This window comes from Gorilla gorilla, chromosome 18 (assembly GCF_029281585.2).
Source record: "Gorilla gorilla gorilla isolate KB3781 chromosome 18, NHGRI_mGorGor1-v2.1_pri, whole genome shotgun sequence".
Taxonomy (NCBI): Eukaryota; Metazoa; Chordata; class Mammalia; order Primates; family Hominidae; genus Gorilla; species Gorilla gorilla.
The window spans coordinates 100335994-100350993 of record NC_073242.2 but is presented as its reverse complement, the minus strand read 5'-3'; the positions used below and the strand labels follow the sequence as shown (position 1 = coordinate 100350993).

General features: G+C 44.4%; 1 protein-coding gene across 1 annotated transcript in view; it reads left to right on the top strand.

Annotated features, from left to right (window-relative positions):
* Positions 1-15000, top strand: part of HYDIN (HYDIN axonemal central pair apparatus protein) — a 421455-nt gene that overhangs the window by 332145 nt on the left and 74310 nt on the right. The window contains exons 54-59 of the mRNA XM_055366388.2: positions 2723-2822; positions 4226-4325; positions 6249-6417; positions 6894-7132; positions 9074-9191; positions 14618-14822. Of these exons, the coding sequence (XP_055222363.2) occupies positions 2723-2822; positions 4226-4325; positions 6249-6417; positions 6894-7132; positions 9074-9191; positions 14618-14822 (931 nt within the window). The remainder of the gene's footprint in view (positions 1-2722; positions 2823-4225; positions 4326-6248; positions 6418-6893; positions 7133-9073; positions 9192-14617; positions 14823-15000) is intronic.

Genomic DNA, 15000 nt, shown 5'->3' with positions numbered 1-15000 from the left:
GCACTCCAGCCTGGGCAAGAGAGCAAGACTCTGTCTCAAAAAAAAAAAAAAAATACTTGAACTGATTCTTTGACATTCAAGGGATCATTCCAGCTTCTCTCTGAATGCTTCCAGGAACAGAAAATTTACCACTACCGCTTAAAGCAAGCAGCCTGTTCTCCCTTTAAACAGGTCTGTCAATTCTTCTTTGGGTTGAGCTCAGAATTCTTCCTGTCAATTACATGCATGAATCATGTTTCTACCTTTTGGGGCCACTCAGTGGATCTAATCTCTCTTATCCCTTATCAGTGACAGCCCTTCACTGAAAGGGCTGAAAACAGATATTGATAGATTCATTCACTCCATGAATGTGTAGAAGCCCAGAGGTTCTGGTCAACGCTTTTAGCACCAGCCTCTGCACAGGCACAGGGCTCTGCACCAGGTACCCAGACCCCTGGCTGGTGTAGGGCCTGGAGTCCCACAGCTGTGCCAGCTTCGTCCTTTAGTTGCTGGATCATGGGGAGTCCAGGGGTTCCTGTGGTGGGGATGCACAGGAGGCAGGCAGCAAGGGGATATTGGAGAGGTCATCATGACAGCTGCTTACCAACTGGTACAGAAAGGTTTTTGTTTTTTATTATTATTTTGTTTTATTTTTCTTGACACAGGGTCTCACTCTGTTGCTCAGGCTGGAGTGCAGTGGTACAATCTCAGCTCACTGCAACTTCCACCTCCTGGGCTCAAGCGATCCTCCCACCTCAGCCTCCTGAGTAGCTAGGACCACAGGCGTGCACCACCACACCCAGCTAATTTTTGTATTTTTTGTAGAGATGAGGTCTTGCCATGTTGCCCAGGCAGGTCCCAAACTCCTGAGCTCAAGCGATCTGCCCCCCTTGTCCTCCCAAAGTGCTGGGATTACAGGCGTGAGCCACTGCAACCGGCCACATTTTTGTATTTTCACAACTGTTGTGACCATCTCCATGTGTCCCAGCCAAACAGCAGCCTGATTAGGGCTCTGAACAAAGCAGCGTGGACCTCCGTAGAGCCCCGCAAAGTGAACTTATATTCACTTGCACATCCACAGAAGGAAATGCCTTCATCTCCAGTCCCTTTGGAAAGCCTTTGGTGAACTTGTTTTATTTCATCTGTATAACTCTTCAATTGTCCTTCCTATTTTCCTCAATTCAAAATTCAGCCTCCCCACTGCCTCCGACCCACCCTGGAGAAGCCAAGAAATAGAAGGCTCCAGGCACTTGGCATCCCTCAAGAGGGAGGCACTGCACACATTCTGTCAGCCCATCTTGTCATCTGTCAGAGGGCAAGCAGTCAGAGAAAGAAGGCGAAACTCAAGTCGGTCCAGTTTGCTCTGTGAAACATTGGCAAGCATCTAATGAAAGAGAAGATGGAAATTCTGAATTAAAACTTGAGTTTGGTGACAGCTGCAAATTTCCTCCTGGCACCCAAAGCACATGCAATAGGGAGTGGGTGGCTTGGGCTTTCAACTGGAGCAGAGACAGAGGTGGACTCCCCAGAGCAGACCCAGGAGAGCTTCCCCCACTGGCCCCCAGTTCTTTTCCTGGACAGATGGACCCTTTACCACCTCCTAATTAGCCTCAAGAGGCAACAGTTGGTTCATGTCATTTACCCACTTTTTGATGGGATTATTTGGGGATTTTTTGTTGATTTGATTGAGTTCCTTGTATATTCTGGATATTAGACCTTTGTCAGATGCATAGTTTGCAAATATTTTCTGCCATTCTGTGGGTTGTCAGTCTAACCATTTGTACTCCCAAAAGCTATCAAAATAAAATATATGTATATATAAAGAAGAGGGAAAAAAAGAGTCAGCAATCAGGTCAGGCTGACAGCTGCAGCAGTTTAGAGGTGCCAGAGAACAATGAGGGAGGGACCATCCCCAGGCATGACAACAGAGGGGTCCACGATATTCACAGAAATAAAACATTGGGTATTTCCAAACATTAAACACTTGCTTTCTACGAAAAGGCTAGCACTTTCCCCACAGGCTGAGCCACAAACAAAGAACAGAACGATTCAAATTTATAAAATGAGTAGAGCGAGGATGACCTGGAGCATAAAGGTTTTCCATTTCAACTGTCAGGGCAGTGCTCACTAGGTTCATTTGATTTAGAAGTTAAAAAAAAAAAAAAAACAGTCGGGCATGATGGCTCACATCTATAACCCCAACACTTTTGGAGGCTGAGACGGGAGGATTGTTTGAGTTCAAGAGTTCAAGACCAGTCTAGGCAACATGGTGAAACCCCATCTCTATAAAAAACAATACAAAAATTAGCCGAGCATCATGATGCACTCCTGTAGTCCCAGCTACTCGGGAGGCTGAGATGGGAGGATGGCTTGAGCCCGGGAGGTCGAGGCTGCAGTGAGCCGAGATTGCGCCACTGCACTCCAGCCTGGGTGACAGAGTGAGAGCCTGCCTCAAAAAAGAAAACCACTTTCCTGTAATGTCTACCCCAAGCCCAAACTTCAGTAATGTAGCAACAATAAAAAAGTCAGTCCCTTTTCCCCATTCTTGTATTCTTTATACCAGCATTCCCCAGAGTATTAAGAGGAGCACAAATCCTACCAAATGCTTGGGGAAGATAAAATACCTACAGGGGAATACACTTCAAAACGTTCCCTGCCGTATCCCCTTTAGGATGTTACATGTTTCAGGCTCCAAGCACCTATAGGACTTGCTTTTACTGAAGAATTTCTCTTTCCCTGCCAGGTTTTAGATGCAGAAAATCTTCTTGGTGTTGTTCAGATTGAAAATATCATGGTCTTTGCAGAGGCATACGACATCGCCTTGGACATCACCTTCCCCAAAGGTCTGTTGGGCCCTTCAAGGACAGGGTGTTTGGAAGTTGGGTCTTTTGTATACTGTATTTCTGTGTAGAGAAAGGCTAGTGTGTTGTTAGTATTGCAGGGATTGGGGGTGGGGCAATTTTAATAAATAATAATGTGAGCCCCAGAGTGATATTAGCAACATGACTACAAATCGTAATTTCTCCAACCAGAGGTAGAAAGCGGGTGGTCATAGATGTAAAATTTGCAGAGCTCTTTTCAGAGCAGTCATTTACAGTAAACACCTCTCCTCTTTCCTGTATTAGTTTTCTATCGCTGCCATAAAATGTCCCCATAAGCTTTCTGGCTTAAAACAACACAAACATATTGCCCTACAGTTCTGGAAGTCACAAGTGCAAAATGGGTCTCACTGGGCTAAAATCAAGGTGTCAGCAGGGCTGCCTTCCCTTCTGGAAGCTCTGGGGGAGAATCCATTTCCATACCATTTCCAACTCCTAGAGGCCGCCCACATGGTCCCCTTCCTCCACATTCAAAGACAGCAAGGTTGGGCCAACTCCATCTCACGTTGCCTTTTCTCTGGTTCTCCCACCCTGCCTTCCTCTTTTGCTCTTAAGCCCCCTTGTGATTATATTGAGCTGACCAAGATATTCCAAATTAATCTCTGTATTTGTAGGTCAGTGAGTTAATTCCATCTGCTTCTTTAATTCCCCTGTGCCATGTAAGGTAGCATATTCACAGATTCCAGGAATTGGGGGGTGGGGGTGAGGCTGTTATCTGTCCCCACACTGCCCTAACACCCGAGTTTCAGCTCTCCCTTTAGCCTACAGCTCTGCATTTCCCTCCTTTCCCCAAGAGGTCTCCTCAGCAAAACTCATAGAATGTTAGAGCCACGTGTTAGTTTAGATGTCATGAGTCTCATGTACAAAGATCTTTTATTGCAGCATTTTTTATAACAATGAAAAGTTGGAAAAACCTAAATGCCCATCAATAATGAAATAATAGTATTGTAGGAATAATATCATGAATTATGGAACCGCCATATCATGGGATATTATGCAGCCACTAAGACTTACACACTTAAAGTAATACTAAGTAAAACAACATAAATATATGTGTAATATCCCAACTTTATGCAAGACTTTTTTAAATACTGAAAGTTTTCGCTGATGGTAGACATGAAAGGCAATGATCCTAGGATGGAGGGAATCCAGAGGGACCAGCCCTGTAGAGTGCATCATGAGCAGCATCTGTTGTTTGTTTGCCCAGATTCAATTATAAGAGGCTTTTCTAGCCACAGTACCTTCAGAAAACAAATTCTCTTAAACTGTCACCATGCGTTTTCCATGTGAATTTCAACAGGCACTTCCCCTGCTTCCCACTCTCATGCCCATTCACCCCTCTCTGCCCTGGCCCCTGGTCTCTGCAGGAGCTGAAGGGGGACTGGATTTTGGGATTGTCAGGGTCACAGAGGAGGCAAAGCAGCCCCTGCAATTGAAGAACCGTGGGAAGTATGAGATCGCGTTCAGGTAACTGGAATCCCATCAGATGTAAGGCCATCAAGTCCGCCGTGGGGAGGAATATGGGGAAATATGAGATCGTGTTCAGGTAACCTGAATCCCATAGGGTTTGCGGCCGTCAAGTCCACTGTGGGGAAGAGTGTGTCTGGGAAACTTATCAGTCAGTCAAGGAAATCATAAGAACCGTCTCTGCTTTTTTGCCTCCCTTGGCTTCAAATGAATGGAATTCCACCTGCTAAGGGAGCAGAGATTCTCACACCGCTCTCAACTCTGCAGCTTAACAGGGGCCTTTAAGTGACCCCGACGTACCTGGCCAGTTGGAACCATAGGTGTCTGGGAATGGAGGAAGAGACTTAGGGGAAGAGGCCGGGAGGGGGAGATTCTAGGGGTGAGAAGAGGTCCCAGGGTGGGGGGAGAGACTGGAGATGGGCGACCTGGCCTCAAGCTGTCCTGCCTTCTGCCAGCTCTTATCTGCTTTACAAGGAGACCTTCTTCAGCAGATTTCATGTGAAGAAAGGGCTTTCCTTTTTCATTACATTCTAAGAATCATGATATTGTACAATCCAAATAGTAGCTTGGTAGAATAGAGCTCTGGCTTGTGCTCATCCCCTGAGATAAAAAATGAAACACAGAGGCTGGGTGTGATGGCTCATGCCTGTAATCCCAGCACTGTAGGAGGCCAAGGCAGGCAGATTGCTTGAGCCCAGGAGTTCGAGACCAGCCTGAGCAAAGTGGCAAGACCCCCCTGCCTCTATAAAATATAAAAAAAGTTAGCTAGGCGTGGTGGTCATATCGCTTGTAGTCCCAGCTACTTGGGAGACTGGAATGGGAGGATCGCTTGAGCCCAGAGAGGTCAAGGCTGCAGTGAGCTGTGATCGTGCCACTGCACTCCAGCCTCAGCAACAGAGCGAGACCCTGTCTCAAAAAAAAAAAAAAAAGAAAGAAAGAAAAGAAAAAAAAAAGTAACACAAAATCAGGGAGGCTCCTCAGCAAGGAAAGGGTGGCACATGGGAGGAGGGAGGGAAACACCCCTCAGACAGGGCCACACAGCCCTTCATGGCAGTGCCCACACTTTTCATTCCATGGAAAGTTCTCCTTCCCCAAGAATTCACAGATGACAAAGAGACTTTTCCCCTGTCAGTTTGGAATTAGTGCTAAGTGGAATCTTGCCTGTTGGTGAGTTTTCTTTTAGATTAAGACAGGGGCATTAGCTGTGCTCTTTGAGGTTGCATGGAATGGAGTCACTCTCAGGTTGGAACAGGTGATAGAGGGTTTGTTGAAAGAATGTGCAGGGAAGCAAGGAAGCACAGGGGTGCAAGTAATTGGGCAGCCAGGGTCTGCTGGAGCATGGCGGTGACATTCAGAGCCACACAGCAACTCCAGGCATCCCACCTCTGCCTAGGTGGGATACATCTTGAGCCTACAGCAGTCCCTCTGTCGGTCTCATGAGCCAGCTTCTTCCTGTGGTTCTTGCCTCACCTCCAGTAGGTCATGGGCTTCCCTCCCTAGTACCTCTGTTACAGGACCCCTGCCCCCTCCCTGCTCTCTCTCCCCAGGTTCTCTGGTTTCTGTGTCACTGTTCGCTCTGCATGTACTGAAAGCCAGACAGACACAAACAGAGAAAGAGAGAATTAATTTAGTTGGTCCTTTTTCAGTATCCAATGTCCCTGTTGGACAGAGATCTCCTGCAATGGCCTCTCTTGACCATGGGATAGAGTATGGCTGTCTTTGCCGTAAGCGTCAGTTCCTAGCCTAGTCAATCCTGGCTAAGGAGAGGCGATCACGACGTACAAAGCACAGTGGACTCTGCCGGACGTAGTGGCTAAACAGGGCTGGAAACACAGCAGGCACTCAACCATCTAGAGTCTCCTCTCTGGGATCTTGAGTTCCCGGGATAATGACCTAGGCTGACTTTTTATTCTTGTCTTTCAGCTTTTCTGTGGACTCTGTAGGGATTTCAACACCTAATATAAATTCCATGATCTCAGTCCAACCCAAAAAGGGTTCACTGACCCCAACAGAAAAACCCACAAATGTCCAAGTTTTCTTCCATGCAAAAAAGGAAGTGAAGATTGAGCACCAGCCTGTTCTGCGCTGTCAGGTAAGAGAGCTCCAAAGGGAGGGGCTGCCTCAATGGCAGGATCGTAGGACTCCTGTTGCAAAGAAGGATACATGACCTAATCCATGCTCCAGGGAGAAAAGGGGAGGGCTGGCCTGGGTGGCAACCAGATAGGATACACCGGGGTTCTGTCCTAACTATCAGGCAAAGTCATCAGAATTAGATCCAGTGAGGAAATGTGCCCCCAGGTCTTTGGGGAGCATCAGAGGCAGGGAAGCTGAGTCCCATCATCAAGTGCAAAGGATGAGCAGGGAACTGAAAACATGAGGAAAAGTTGGCTATGTTGACCCTTGGCTGGTACACAGTAAGCTCTGTTTTAGTGTTCGCAATAATACAAAGACAGTGAAATAAAGAACATGGCTTCATGTCAATGATGAAAATAGGGAATGGGGTAGATAATCATGGGAATTCTGTAGCTACAGCAGTGGCTGACTTGCTCATTCTTCTTCCCGTTTTAGATTATTGAGCCCAATATTTCAGAAGGAGGTGAGATCATTGCCAGCATCCCAATTAAGTTTTCCGTGAATGCAGTATATTCCAAATACAACATCACCCCCTCCTCTGTCATCAACTTTGGAGCTTTGATCTGTGGCACTCGTAAAAGCACCACCTTCACCATAGAAAATCAAGGTGTTACTGACTTCAAGTTCGCCCTTTATAAGCTGACAGGGGAGAGCCCCATTCATCAAAAGAAAGCGTAAGACAAATATTTACTTAACTCATTCCATTCCCTCTTTAATTTATGCTTTATATTTTATAAAGAGCTTTCATATATCTTACTTAAATTCACCCAATCCCGTTTTGTGGGTGAGATCAGTAAGATTTAGAAATGGCTCATTTAGATTATGCACAAAAGCTGGGCGCAGTGGCTCACACCTGTAATCGCAGCACTTTGGGAGGCCAAGGCGGGCAGATCACCTGAGATCAGGAGGTCGAGACCAGCCTGGCCAACGTGGTGAAACCCCATCTCTACTAACAATACCAAAATTAGCCAAGTGTGGTGGCATATGCCTGTAATCCCAGCTACTCGGGAGGCTGAGGCAGGAGAATCACTTGAACCTGAGAGGCGGAGGTTGCAGTGAGCCGAGATTGCGCCACTGCACTCCAGTTTGGGCGACAGAACGAGACTCCGTCTCAAAAAAATAAAAAATAAAAAATTTTTTTAAAAATATTTTACACGAAATCACCAGTAGATCTTGGTGTGAGCCCACATCTTCTGACTCCAGGTTTCATAGATTTCCTGTAGAATATATCATAAATTATAGTTGAACAAACACAGTCTTCTGCCTGGAATTTTGTCTGTTGTCCTGGTGCTTCTGGCGTGCTGAAGGACTTGTTAGATCATTGACCTATGTGTCATTCTGTACAACGCCAAGAAATTATTATCATAGGAAGCTAAATCAAAAGAAATCGTAGCAGTGTTTCATGGTGGGGCTGCTCTGGAAGCGTGGAAGAGAGGAAGTGCGGTGATGCCTTCAGCCTACCAGGGACTATTGTTATTGCCTGTTACTATTATTGCCTTCTCCCCATGAAGACACCGTCACAAAGCTACCTTAATAGTTGTTCCAACAGCAAAACTCCATGTTCTTTAAAAGGAGGCTGTCAATCAATTCACCCAAAACAATTTGTCTTTTGAGTGCTTTTGGCTTCTACTGGGCTGCCATACTCTTTTTCGGGCAAATTAAGGATGGTTTTTACCGATTCCTGAGGCACTTCTGATTTAATTTTGACTTTCTAGTTAATTCTTTTAAATAAGATGTATGGCTTTACATTGTAGTTGTTTTATATTCCTGTAGCTATTCTTTTCTGTTTTGACAAAATTTGAACATTTTTTAAAATGTAGAGTTGAATTGTGTAAAGTCTCTTTCTTCCTAGTTTAATTTCAACTGAATTTTTTTACAATTTATAACAATGTAATGTCTATAATGATTATGACTTAATTCTGTTTTGCTTTACATTGTTTTTTATTTATTTTTTTATTTTAGCATGCACAAGTTCATACAAAACACACGAAAGGCGGTTGAACTTCAGGTGTTCTGGTCATTAAGCAAGTGAATGCTTGAATATATAAAATTCTCAAAAGTTTAAGATGCATTTCAGATACATTTGAATATTTTAGGTGAACTGGTCTCTAGGCAAACTAATTATTGGATAAACTAGTTTCAAGGCAAGTGAACAACTACCAAGACCTATATTTGAACTACTGCTTATACTAAACCTTAAAAACATCACGACTATAAATGTGAAGATACAGAAAAGAGCTTAATTTATTTGCCATTTCATTTTTTAAAATCAGATTAAGTAAAACATTTGACATCCACAAGTAATTTTCTGCACACTGCTTTCCAGTGAACTCAAGTAGGCATTTAAAACTTACTATCTTCTTGCAGTAATTTTCGGTGTCCCTATAAATCATATTTAATAAGTATAATTACTGCCTAGTTTCCTTACAGTTGCTAAATGAGTTTGGTCAGTGATTAACTAGCTAACTATGCCACTCCAGTGTCCTCTTGGGCAAAGAAGGGCCCCTTCCCCCATTCCTGGGAGAAGGGCCCTTGCAAGAAGACAGACAGGTGGTGTCTAATGTTACCCCCGACCCCGCAATCTAAGGGGTCTATACTCTTGCTTCTTTAATCAGAGCCAGCCACGTCAGACATGCAAGATCCCGGGAAAGTGAGAGCTTCTACAAAACTGGCTCTTCCAGAGCAGCCAAGTTCTCTGACACGATTCAGAAAGAAGTAACCACCACAGGCCAGGTGCGTGTCCTTTTCCCTGTTCTTACAGATACCCAGTAAGGCCAACTCCCGATTAGCTCTTGACACCAAATACCTCCCCAGGATAACAGGATTTGAATCCATCATGGCAGGAATATGAAATAATTATACTGAAATGTCACTTTCATTTTAAGCTAAGATGTTATGACCTTTAATTTGGATATCCTCTTTTGCTTTAAAACCTTCATTGGCTTGCCACTGCCTTAAAATTGTTTCTACTCTTCATATGTATTTTAATCAAGAATAATTTGTTTATAAGAAAGAGAAGCCCGTTCAAACAGGCTTAAATAAAAGGAGATTCAAGGATTTCTGCTTCTGGTAAGATCAACTAGATGTACTTTTCCCTATTCTTCCCAACTAAGTACGACTAAAAACCCTGGGCATCATGTATAAAACAGACTTCAGACTCTGAAAGGTAGAGAGAAGAAACCAGACCAGCCCCAGGGACTTTGGGACCCAAGGAAGATCAAGGTGGTGAGTTCCCAAGTTTTCTTTTTGCCTCATATCTCCCAGACTGGGTGCTGAAGCAGCCAGCAACCCTAAAACATCAACAGACACAGACAAAAAGAAAGCCCCAACAGAAGCCTACTCCTACTTTCTTTCTGCCTTTCTAGGTTGCCCCTAGAAAGAAAACTTCTAGACAGTAACCAAAAGACAACAGTTAACCTAGAAAGACAGAAAACTTCTATATAATAACTGTTCTGCCACAGCCAAACACCAAAGAAAAATATTTGGCCCCACGCCACCTCTGCTAGCAAAGGCCAAATAGAGAGTCTAGACTCCACCCTCTCCAAGCTGTCATGAGGTGCCCCACCCCCTTGCCAGGGTGGCGTCGGAGAAGGTCGAATACAAAGCCAAGACTTTCATTCCCATGGGTGGTAACAAGTGTCCCCCACCACCTCCTGTGCTGTTTGTGGAGATACCACATGGGGAACCATGACGTCCACCCCAACCTAGTGGTAATGAGACATTCCCCCATCCCCTGCTGGAATGGTGTCAGAGGACCCCTCCATCTCCCATGGCATCAACAGAACAGTAACAGGCACTCACTAATCCCCACCAGGCACGTATCAGTTGAGGACTAGTGGAGAGCTGGGACACCCACCCCTGCCCAGCAGGAATGATGGGTCTGAGTGGGGAATCTGGACTACTGCCCCCATCTGGCAGTAGCAAGGCAGTGTACTACCTTCCCCTGCCAGGGCAGTGCCAAAAGAAAGCCAGCCCAAACAGAAGATTTAAATCAGATTCCAAGTCTCATAGCATAACACCCAAAATGTCCAGGTTTCAGTTGAAAATCACTCATCATACCAAGAACCAGGAAGGATTGAAACTGAAGGAAAATAGATAAATGCTAGATGACAACACTGAGATGAGAGAGGTGTTAGAATTATCTGAAAATGTTTCAATGAGCAATTATAAGCATGCTTGGAAAATTTTTAAAATAGTATGTCTCAGCAAAGACAGAAGATGTAGAGAAGAAGCAAATGGAGATTCTGGAATTGAAGATAAATAAACAAATTTAGAACTCAATGGATGGGCTCAACAACACAGAGGGAACAGAGGAAAAGAATCAGTGAACTTGGGCCGGGCGCGGTGGCTTGTGCCTGTAATCCCAGCACTTTGGGAGGCCGAGGCAGGCGGATCACGAGGTCAGGGGATCGAGACCATCCTGGATAACACAGTGAAACCCTGTCTGTACTAAAAATACAAAAAAATAGCCGGGCGTGGTGGCAGGTGCCTGTAGTCCCAGCTACTCAAGAGGCTGAGGCAGGAGAATGGCATGAACCTGGGAGGCAGAGTTTGCAGTGAGCTGAGATCGCGCCACTGCACTCCAGCTGGGGCAACAGAGTGAGACTCCACCTCAAAAAAAAAAAAAGAAAAGAAAAGAATCAGTGAACTTGAAGACAGACAATAGGGATTCCTGTGTTTGTTTCTTATTGTTCTCACAACAAATTACCTCAAATTTAGAAGCTTAAAGTATTACACATTTTTTATCTTATAGTTCTGTAGGTCAGAAGTGCTAAAATCAAGGTGTTGGAAGGGCTGTATTCTTTTCTGGAGACACCAGGAAAGAATCCTTTTCATTGTTTTTTTAGCTTCTGGAGGCAGCCCACATTCCTTGGCTTGTAGTCCCCTTCTATCATCCTCAAAGCCAGCAACAGAGGATCGAATCCTTCTCACATCACATTACTCCAACCTCCTCCATAGTCGTATCTCCTTCTAACTCTCTTCCATTTCTAAGGACCCTTGTGATTACATTGGGCCCATTATAATCCAGAAAAATCTCCTCATCACAAGGTTCTTAGTGTAATCCTGTCAACCAAGTCCTTTTGCTGTATAAGGTAACATATTCACAGGTTCCAGAGATTAGGATGTGGACATCTTTCGGAGGCCATTATTCTGCCCAGTCTAAACAAAAGAGAGAAAGCAGACTCTGTTTTGAGTCCCTTGAAAGTCTATTTAAGTCTAATGAGAAAAAATGAATAGATGCTCAAGGATCTGTGGAACCATAACAAAAGATCTAATGCGCTTGTCATTGGAGTTCCAGAAAGAGTTACAAAAGAGGGTGGGACTGAAAATGTACTCAAAGGAATAATGACAGAAAACTTTTCAAATTTGGCAAAACATGTAAACCTACAGACTCAAGAATCTGAGCAAACCCAAATAGGAGAAACCAAAAGAAATCCTTACCAACACACATCATAGTCAAACTTCTGAAAATTAAAGAAAAGAAAAAAAAATCTTGAACACATCAAGAGAGAAATGAACCTTGAATGACAGCAGATTTCTTTCAAAAACCATAGAGACCCAAAAGAAAGTGACACAATATTTTCAAGTGTAAAGAACCAATAACTGTGAACCCAGAATCTTATATCCAGCAAAAATATTTCTCAGGGATAAATGGAAAATCGACTTTCTCAAATGAAACAAAGCTAAAAGAATTTGTCACCAGTAGACTTACCCTATAAGAATGGCTAAAGGAAGTTCTCAAAACAGAAAGTAAATAACAGAAGATAAAATCATGGGACATCAACAAGGAAGAAAAAAACATGGTAAGCAATAATGTAGGTAAATTCAGTAGACCTTACTTCTTTTCCTGGGTTTTCTAAATTATGTTTGTCAATGGAAGCAAAACTATATAATACTGTCTGATATGGTTTTAAATGGATGTAGAGGAAATATTTTAGACAGAGCGGGGAAAGAATCAGTGAACTTGAAGACAGACAATAGGAATTCTTTATAAAAAGCAGGTGAATGAGCAGTTATTAAGCAAGATGGTAAATACTATAATTGAGGTGCGTGTACATGGATAGACTCTAGAAAAATTGAAGAATGAAGTCTTGCTGTTCCGGGTAGCTGTGAAGAGTCATTGAAGGCTTCACAGAGGAGGAGGTGCTTGATTTGTGTATCAGAATCACATTTGGCTGCAGATAGCAGAAAATCCAACATTAGTGGTTTAAACAAATATGGCATATTTAAATGGGGTAGGCAATTGCTGATGTTGGTTTAATAGTTTATTGTTGCTTGTGATTCTCTTGGCCTTTCCCTCATGGTTGCAAGGTGGCCTCTGCAACTCCAGCCACCACCTCTGCATTGAAGGCAACGAGAGAAGCAGGTATTCTGCACTCTATGAACAGCAATAATTATTGATTGAAGTGAACTGGGTTTTCTACATGTTGGTTTTTATGTCTTTTCAAGTGGTTTCCACTTGTCAAGCAAAGGCTTCTATTTCATTAACAAACATAATTTTCTACATATGTTTCTGTAACTCTCATCTCTTCTACAGATTTTTTTTTCCTTCTTTGCCTACCATATCTTCTCAGCCTTCAGTGAAACAGCCTCTCCAGCACTCTGCCTTTCAGTTGCAATGAATTTATCCTCTCCTCTACATTGGCAACTTATTTTAATGGTCAGAGCCTGGATCTTACATCACAAGAAACTGAGGTGCTTCTGAATCCTTGATTTCCAAGACCTCTTTCTCTGACTGCTTCCATTTCTTCTAGCTTTCTGCTGCCTCAGTTCCACTCATTTCAGCTGTTCTTTGCCCTCACTATAACCTTGCTCCTTTGAGACAACATCATGCCATTTTCTACTATTCTCCAACCTTCTCTTCTGTCAGGATGGTTTATCTGGGAATCACCAGTGCCCAGGACATCTCCTAGCACATAGTAGGTATTCTGTAAATAGTGACCAAGTCAGTTAATAGCAGCTTCCGTGTATGTCTGTGCAGTCACACTGCACAATGCTAGAGGCTGCATCCACACAGATGCCTGTGTGAAGAGTGCCACTAGACTCAGCACTGATTTCTGCTGTGGTTCCTAGATCTGGCAGGATGTCCTTCACAAACCCCAGCTGCCAGAGGTTTTGCACAAATCCAACTGCCAGGGTATGAGTCCAGTGCAGCAGAACACTCACACAAGTCACGCAAAGCAAGTTATCACTCACGGATAGGTAGCAAGAACCAACAGAAGACTCATATTCATGGACAGCTGGTCCCCCAAGGCTCAAGAAAGCTGCCTTGGATAGATGAAGTCCTGTCAATGCATGCCCCACTTCACACTGCAGCTGAAGCACACCAAAAGCATTCTGCCCTGGATTTTGTGCTCCAGAGGAAATGTGGATCTCTGAGCTGAAGCACTGCAGGACATTCTGTTCTAGGAAGGATGAGAACAGAGCCTAGGCTGTTCCAGACCCTTCCCTTATCTCAGGCCACTGCATTGTCAGCACATTCTACAGTCATCCGGAAAACTACAAGCAGGAGAGAGAAGAGCCGGGACATCTAAGGATTGCACCAACATCCTGTTTTGTTTTGTTTTGTTTTGTTTTGTTTTGTTTTGTTTTGTTTTGCTTTAGCACTAATTCCATACCAGATGCTATGCTACATGCTTCACACCTGTTCTTTCATTTAAACCTCCAGCAATCTCTGGGGTCGGGGCTTTAGCCCCATTTTATAGATAAATAAACTGAGACTCAGAGAAGTCATTTGTTTAAGGTCAAACAGTCAATATTTAGCAGGGCTGGGATTCAAACCCAGGTGTGTGTCACTCAAAGGCCCATAACCTCACCCACTACGCCATTCTGCACCCCTCTGCTTCAAGAAGCCCAGCTGAATGAGTGCTATATGATGTGGAGTCTATCTGTTCCTTTAAACCCTTAGTTCAAACATGATTGGTCTAAACGAATTTGCATAGAAGGAAGCACTGAGAGAGCAACCTATCACTGAAGACCCCCTTCCCATCCCTGGCCCTCTGTCCCTCCAGGAGGAGAGGAAAGAGGGCCCAGAGAGTGCCTGTGAGAAGAAGCCCCACGTGTCCCTCCCCCTCTCCACACCATCTAACAGCCCCCATAGTCTGGCTGTCACTCACTCTGCCTCCAAGCCTCCTATCCCTCCCACCCTTGTCATGCAGGCCCGCTTCGCCCATGGCATGTTCACCGTGTACCCTGGGTTTGGCTCCATCCCTTCCGGAGGACAGCAGGTCATCAACGTTGACTGCGTGGCTGACCCCATGGGAAAGTGTGAGGAGTTTATAGCCATCGATATCTCTGGCCGAGACCCTGCAGTCCACCCTGCCGGCATTCCTTACACTTTGCTAGCTGAAGCCTGTCTACCAGGTACTGACCACTCACATTGGACAGCACCACTTAAAAGATGTTCATCTGAGACCTGGTGCAGTGGCTCACGCTTGTGATCCCAGCACTTTGGGAGGCCAAGGCGGGCAGATCACCTAAGGTCAGGAGTTTGAGACCAGCCTGGCCAACATGGCAAAACCCCGTCTCTACTAAAAATACA